Source organism: Cajanus cajan, chromosome 1 (assembly GCF_000230855.2).
Source record: "Cajanus cajan strain Asha chromosome 1, NIPB_CcT2T_4, whole genome shotgun sequence".
NCBI classification, from domain to species: Eukaryota; Viridiplantae; Streptophyta; class Magnoliopsida; order Fabales; family Fabaceae; genus Cajanus; species Cajanus cajan.
Genome location: NC_138517.1, coordinates 68,354,873 through 68,362,830, shown reverse-complemented (window position 1 = coordinate 68,362,830; position 7,958 = coordinate 68,354,873). Strand labels below are relative to the sequence as shown.

The 7,958-nt window shown below is 34.8% G+C and overlaps 1 protein-coding gene across 1 annotated transcript; it reads left to right on the top strand.

The window, feature by feature from the left end:
- The first annotated feature begins 2,992 nt into the window (after positions 1-2,992).
- Positions 2,993-7,310, top strand: MEF14 (Phosphoglycerate mutase family protein). Its single transcript, XM_020351881.3, has 2 exons — positions 2,993-3,788; positions 6,286-7,310. Exons 1-2 carry the CDS (start codon positions 3,222-3,224, stop codon positions 6,994-6,996), a joined length of 1,278 nt encoding a protein of 425 aa, XP_020207470.1. The 5' UTR covers positions 2,993-3,221; the 3' UTR covers positions 6,997-7,310.
- Positions 7,311-7,958: the final 648 nt, after the last annotated feature.

Sequence of the window (7,958 nt, the reverse complement as noted above, 5' to 3'; positions counted from 1 at the left end):
CCTAATAAACCTAAGGCCCAAAATCACTAATCCTAAAGCCCAAAATACAAGGCTAAGAAATATACTATCTAAACTAATATATCCTTTACTCTAACATGAAAAATGAGATATCAACAAATGGCCCATGTGAAGAGTAGCTTGGGCCCACCAAGCCCACTAGGCTCTGATAGTGGTTGGACCCTTGGTCCATGCTCCTCCATCACTTTTCTTCACCCAAATTCTTTTCAGATTCATTAACCACTTCCTCAATCACCCTAAGCACATTTAACATCAAAAGGAACATATAATCAATAACCACCAACATAAACACCTGACTTTTTTCTTTATGGGAATTGTGATATGAATTTTCATTCATATTAAAGTTATGAATACAAAGAATTGCTTACTCAACAATTTCATCAAACTGTGTACCCTAGTTCCCATGTCCAACACCATCACACTTAAATTCATTTATGCAATTAGGATAGTTGATATCATTATTTATAAAAGCAAAATTTGAACAAATAAATTATTCGTTAGTTGGTGATAATATTTACCCTTGTCCAGTGTGACATTCAAATGCTCTTTGTGGGTTCCATTTTCACCAACTTGACCATTGATAAAATTTCATGACCAAAAATATCCTCGAGAAAATGAAAAAACCTAATGAAATCCCCGAAACAGTAAACTATAGTAATAATTCAAACTCTCAATTGTATAATGTATTTGATTCAAACCCTCAATTGTATAATGTATTTGATTTGAAATCTCCTCATGAACATAACTAACAAATATACTAAAATGAAAGGAGGTCCATGGATTTATAGAAAAATCACATGTTGATCAAGGCCATCTGTTAGCACCAAATTATTCACAACTAAAGTCCAGACTTGAAAGCACAAATGCAATCTAAAAAACACATAAACATAGAACAAAATTTTTGACCCAATAACTCTAATTGCATATAAAGTTGAACCAAAATACACATCATGTCACCACTAACTTTAGGCCAAATCCCAAATCGATGAGGAAATACACAACCCATTTCCAAGTTGCGATGAACACACAAAATTGTAGATCCAACAATGTGAAAGATAACCCCAAATCCAATGTACAAATTACATAATGAATTAACCTAAAAATCAAATAGATAAAAAAAATGAAAGTGAAGTCTATGAATAAATAAAAAGTAATTATAACAAAGCTAACACATTTATAGCGAAGTGAAGGATCCATTACGGAAGATAAAACTCATTCTCATGACAAAGAACGCTTCCTATGCATGCAGAGTTACGTTCTACTTCATGATGTGATTTTTGACTCGTTACTTGGAATCAAATGCTTCCAACTCCTCAACCATGGTATTCCACTACAACTTATGTAGCTGACAAAATCTCTTGAGTGGCTCTAGCAAAGCGAGGGTTAGCGATGAGGTCGGTAGAGTGCATACTCCATTAGTCCCACTGAACGGCGTACTACCCACCGAACGAAGCATCTCACTACCCAGCGACGCAAACCTTAAACCACCATGTAAAAGCTTCGATCAACACCTCCAAAGTGAACATCATATAATACACATCACAAAGATAAGGATTGGAAACAATCTAGAGTGAAAAACAAAAAATTGAGAAGGAAAGCAAAGAACCAGTTACAAATGTGAACAACCATGCAAAAAAGGTACGATATCAACTTTGCATTTAAAAAGTTAGCACAAAAATAAGGAACAAATTTAAAAAATCAAGAAAAGGCATAACCCAAAGAAAGGAATTATTCCATGGATCATTTATATTGATTTAGATTATTTTAGGTGATGAAAGGGAATGTCAAAGTTCATATTCAATTAACAAGTCAAAAACATAGACAAACAAATTAATATTTAAAGCCCTTCCAAGTAAATTCTTAACACTTTGAGAACATCTTATCTTCTTAATTATAAAATAAAATTAAACATGTGGCTCAATAATATTGTTAAAAAATCTAGATCAATTTGAAGGGTTATGAGAATAATACAAAGTTGGTAGTCACAAAACTTAGAGATAATGCTTAGTGAAAGTACCTTGAATTTAACTATAAAATATACACACATGAGAAAAAAAAAATCACTTATGAGAAAGAAAAGCTTTGGATAATAGGAAAAAAAATTGTCAACGTCATATTTTCAAAAACATATTATGAGAGTTTCTTTTTCACATTGGTATAAAATAACTACCTTAAGAAAGAAAAAGTCAATTAGTTTTCTTTTGTTATTTTAATATATTTTTTATTTTAGTACATAAACTTTAATTCATATGTGTTGCTTAGATGTTAAAAGTTCATTTGACACTATGATTGAAATCTACGGTATTATGTCTATCAAAAGTATAAATTAGAGATGAAATAAGTATAATAATATCAAAATAAATGGAGACCAAAAATAAATTATACAATCAATATACCTTTTATATATAGTAGAGTATATAAGAGGAAAAAATGTATATTGTCTCTATATATTTGTTCAAAAAAATAAAAAAAATAAAAAACAAAAATCATTACCAAGATAATGATGATTTTATTTAATAATAAAAAATAATTATTTAATAATGATCGTTATTATAAAAGATAATGTGTAGTAGTTAAAAAAAGCTTTTGATTATAATGAGAAATAAAAATAAAAATAAAAATACTTTAAATAAATATAAATAAATTAGTTAAAAGATAAATATATTTAAAAAATAAAAAATAAAAAATAAAAAATATATAATATTTTTATATAGTATAAAATATTATGATAATGTATTTAAATTTGTTTATTTTTTTATATAGTATAACAAATATTATAAATTTAACAATAAAAATTATAATACTTATTAAACATAAATGTTTAAAAAATATTTATTTTATAAATTATATTAAAAAATGATATAAAAATCAATAACGACCCATTTACATACGTGTAAATTATTTACTAATTTTTTTAAAAAAGTTAAAAAGAATTAAGATAGTAAGACAAAATTAAAAATTTAGTGCGGGTGGCTTCCTTGGGGTTCATCTCAACTCTCAAGATGATGACACCGTAAATACAAACAGAGATTCATTTGATACGGTAGATTTTAGCTGAGAAGAAGGAAGCCACTGTGAGATCTACTTCTCTTCGCACGCAGATCCATCCTTATAGAAACCCAAACCCAAACCCCGCCACGCGATGCGTTTCAAATCCCAACTCTAAACCCCCGATCCGGCGTCGTTTCGCGAACCCACCCATAATGGGTGCGACCCAGTCAGTGCAAGTGGTGGAAGACAGCGAAGAGGAAGAGGAACAAGAGGAAGAAGAAGACGAAGACGACGACGACAGGAACCTCAACGGGCCCATGGGCCGGGCCCAATTGGGGAACCACATGGTGAAGAAGGTTCTGGAACAGGAGCCGGAGATGCTGCCGTGCCACGCCTCCGCGTCGCCGCTCTCGCCGCAGCTCTCGTCGCTCGGCACGCCGCGCCTCGGCCCCTCGATCAAAGTCTGGGACCCTTACAACGTCCTCGGCCCGCCGCCGCCGCTGCCGTCGCCGCCCGCGCTCTCGCGGAGCTTCTCCGCGAACGGGATGGCCGCCGACGACGAGGTCACGGAGGTTTTCCTGATCAGTCACGGCGAGTGTGAGCTCAATTTGGCGCCGGATTTGGTCGGCGGCCGGTGCCCCGCCGCGGCGCTCACGCCGAACGGGATGCGCCAGGCTAGGGCACTCGCCGTCTTTCTCAAGTCGCAGGGAGTTCGGTTCAGCGCCGTGTACTCGTCGCCGTTAGATCGGGCGCGGTCCACGGCGGTGTCCGTGTGTAAGGTACTTTTTCTCAGTTTGAATGTGCTCAATTGTGTGCAAGTGCAAGAGCAAGCATCACTTACATTTCGAAGTTGTGATGTTTATGTACGTTTATTCTACATGTGTTTTGTCATGTATTTTTAATGCTTCTAGCTTCATTTTATGTTGGAGATTCCACATTGACTAGTAAAATCGCCAAATTAGTAGTCCTAATTAGAGTATATATAGGCGGAGAACAATATTCACTTTAGAAACCAATTTTGTAATTAGATCATGATCCACTTTATTGAGATTTTATGTTTTTTAAGCTATTTTAGAAAGATTAATGAGATGATAAAATCTCAATTATTAGAGAAACTATGACATTTTTTTAGGTCTACACTAATGACTTGTGCTCAGGTTTGAAAGCATTGATTGTTTCTTATGATGTGAGATTTGTGCTTGTTGTTTCTATTGTACTAAGTATGTGCATTTTATCATAACTGAGCCTGGTGATATTGTGCGGTCCATTTAACCGAGCTCACTTAGTGAGATAAGACTTTGTTGTTGACTTCTTCTTGTTTGTACGTACACTGTATTGTGGCTGTGTTGTGTTCTATAATTGTGTGTCATGGTATGTCTGTTTTCTTGATTCTTTGTATGGTAGATGTTTTGAATTGAAAGTGAATGAAGTTTATGCTTTGGTTCTGAAAGTTTAGTTGGGTTGTGCCTGATCATGAGCTCTGAATGGTTGAGTTTAAATGGTGGAGGTTGAAATGAGGACACGGTGTTGGATTTATAAATATGAGTGTAGTTGAAATTGAAAATGGTTGATTTGTTTCCTTGACTGATCATAAATGTGGATAGTAACATAGAGTGTTCCTTATTTTGTTTTAATATGATTACATGTTTTACTTTCTTGGGACATCTTTATTATGCTGAATTGGTGTCTCTGATAAATGGGTTACATGTGTGTCTGGGATTGTTGTTAAGCTAATATTTGTGTAATTCTGCTACTTTTAAGATTATGGGAGAAGTGGTTGTATCCTCTGAGCACTGATTTGTTGATTTTCACCTCTAATATTTATGAAATTGATATTGGCTTCAAATCATTTCCCTTGTAACATGAAACTTAGCATAAAACTCACAGCTGCTGTTGGTGATGACTGATGGATTTTCTCATTTTTCTCTGTAATTTAATTGCACAGAGAACTGTTGACAAAACTAAATTTGGATACAAGATAAAAAGAAGTTTGGCATTTCTCTATGACTCAATTATTTTCCAATTAGTTCTGTTTACAAAATCTATTGATCTTATTTTATGTTCAATTTAAAATTAGTGGATGATGTCCTAGGGTAAAGCTGAGATGAAAAGCATGGAAGAAAGTAGGGTGGGATGTATTATATTCTAGATGTTAGCTGACTGTATGAGTAATAGTAATGTTAACTGAGCATGGAATGCTTAAAGTAACAATTAGCTGAAAATGATGCTAGATACTTATGAAATTCATTTATTGCCTTATGAATTGTGATTAAATCATTAAAAAAAACTTGGGGGATGTTTCAAAACTTTTAAAACTAGTTTAAAAATGCACAAAATAAAACCAGTTGCATAAGTCCATATGAAACAGATCACAGTTCAAGGTTGAGCCTAGTTTAATTCAGAAACACTCCAAAACTTCTTCTAATATTGAACTTCTATATATAAATGTAAAATTGTGTGATTATTTAAACTTTAAAAGATTAGCATGCTTACATTGACACTTGGACACATCCTGTATCCTGCTAGCTCATTTTTAAACAAGTAAATATCTGTTTTGATCCTCCAAATGTTGCATCGTATTGGTCATCTATTCGTATTTACATGATACATCAGATTAGTATTCAAAAGATTTGTGACATTAAATTGTTCCTGTAATTTCACTTCCTTGCCATCGAATTGGTTCTCCAAGAATAATTGAGGGTGTTTATGATAAATAGTAGACCAATGTGGTGTGCATAACTTAAATGACCAAAATGTGTTTTACTGTTTATAAAATTCACCTTGAATATATTTCCCTTGCAATTTGCTAAACACATGGATGCATGCTGTTGTTTTAATTTTAAAGATTGATACAACATGGGTAAATGTGAAGACTGAAGACAAATTATCGTAACCATGAAATTGGGGGGGGGGGGGGAGCTAAAGATGCCACATCTGAGTATCTGACTATTGCTTTTGGCTTATATTACATGCTGATTTGTATGAATAAAAGTTGAAGTTAATTCTCCAATGTTAACTATGATTTTGATGCTACACTGAATAATCTTGTTCAGAAAAATGTGGTTGCTATATTCAATGGTTGGAAGGCATGAACAGAAACATCAGAAATTTGTTTACCTTTACCTAAATCTATTGTAGGAGAATGATTATTTTTCATTAAACTTCATGTGCCTTAAGCAATCTCGGTTTTAATGTTTGCATCAATGGAAATAAGAAAAAAAATACATTCCAGAATCTTGTGCTTGAAATCTTACTCTCTAAAGTTCCAATGAACAGGAAATCAACTTTTCAGAGGAACAAATTCAATCCTCTGATTCTCTTGCAGAGATTAGTCAAGGGAATTGGGAAGGCTGCCTTCGATCAGAAATATATACCCCTGAAATTCAGGGCCTAATTGACAGGTTTCAGCCGGATTTCACTGCACCTTCTGGTGAATCACTTAGACAAGTAGAGTTCCGGATGATTCACTTCTTAAATGGAACTGTCCTGGGATTACATGAAAAATTGAGATTAGATTTATCATCACATCAAAATGAAAACCAGGCATTCGCACAGCACAACTCCCATGCCCTTCTGACAAACTCAATTCATGACCAAGATGGACCTTCTCTCCCACCCAATCAATGGGATTTACTCAACAAGCACCGGCCTGCATTCTCAAGGAAAAAGTCTGGTAAGAGCAGATTGCAATTTGTGACAACCACTGGCGTTGAAATTGAAGATGAAATTTCTTCTGGCAACGTAAACCACCAAAGTTCTCTGCATAATTCTGGTTTCAGCAGCTTTTCACCATCTGTGTCTTGTATAGGACTATTTACTCATTCTGTGCCTATTAAGTGTCTCCTGACGGGCCTTCTTGGATGTAGTCCTATGATGTCACATAAGTTTTGCATAGAAGACTCTTCAGTGACTGTGTTGCAGCATTCTCTGAGAACTGGTTGGCAGATAAAAAGGTTGAATGATACAGCACACCTTAGGCTTCTCTAGTTAGAGAAGCTGTACGTAAGGATCTGAATTTTTGGCTTTGGTTTGGATATAAATTTAGCTTGGCTGTTGATATATACCGATTCACAAGAATTGAGGCCTTTTTATTGTAACCTTAATTTATTTATGCACTGGTCTATTCCAAAAGAGGAATGATGCAGGAGTTGGACTGTTGTATTAAATTCTTTTTGGTTTGTAGCATTACTGAAGTTGTTGCAATACATCTACATGCCATGTATTTCCATGTACTTAAAAAGATACAATTGTTTCGGAATTCAATAGCTTTGGATATAGTATTTTATTCGTAATGTTAGTGATATCACGGTTAAGCTTTGGACTAATGCTACTCTGGACCACTTTTATAGGTGGTTTATGTTGTACCATTTTAATGAATTATTAGATTCGTCTCATACTCAAAATAACACGGCATTCTTTGTACTCATTTTTTTTCCTCACCCCCCTATAATGTCTCAACTGTTATCCATTTGCACCAACTATTTTTTTCTCCCTTCTTCAAATGCACCTTTCTTTGTCTCCCCTCCTCTTCCTCATTCCTCACTCCCGTGCACCAGATTCATCTAAGAGGAGTTTGGTCAATTTGAATTGGGATGTGGGGCTCAGTTTAGTAGTTGCACATTGAAGGTGAAGGGGGTTGTTGGAGGGAGGGGAGGAGATACTCGTGGTCGAAGTTGAATGCAATTTTGTATCTTGGAAGTTGGGCGATGGAAAAACTAGGTTAAGTGATTGAGTTACTTCGCTTTGCTTCAACATCTTGATCTTTTTCTTGAGGAAATTTTGGATGCTTAAGATCTAGAAGATGAGGTTGAAACGCGAAATTGAAGGAGAGGGAAGCACCAAGGCCAAAGGAGCAAATGATTGCTCAAAAGGTGCTAAACCTAAAAGTCTTCTAGGTTGAGAGAGAGTTTTGTTGAAGCAAAATGGTCAGAAATCTCATATATTCAAAA

Excerpts from the sequence above, each read along its gene's own strand:
- MEF14 (XM_020351881.3), top strand. The coding sequence starts at position 3,222 with ATGGGTGCGACCCAGTCAGTGCAAGTGGTGGAAGACAGCGAAGAGGAA. Across the intron at positions 3,789-6,285 it reads CGGCGGTGTCCGTGTGTAAG|GAAATCAACTTTTCAGAGGA; the intron begins GTACTTTTTCTC and ends TCCAATGAACAG.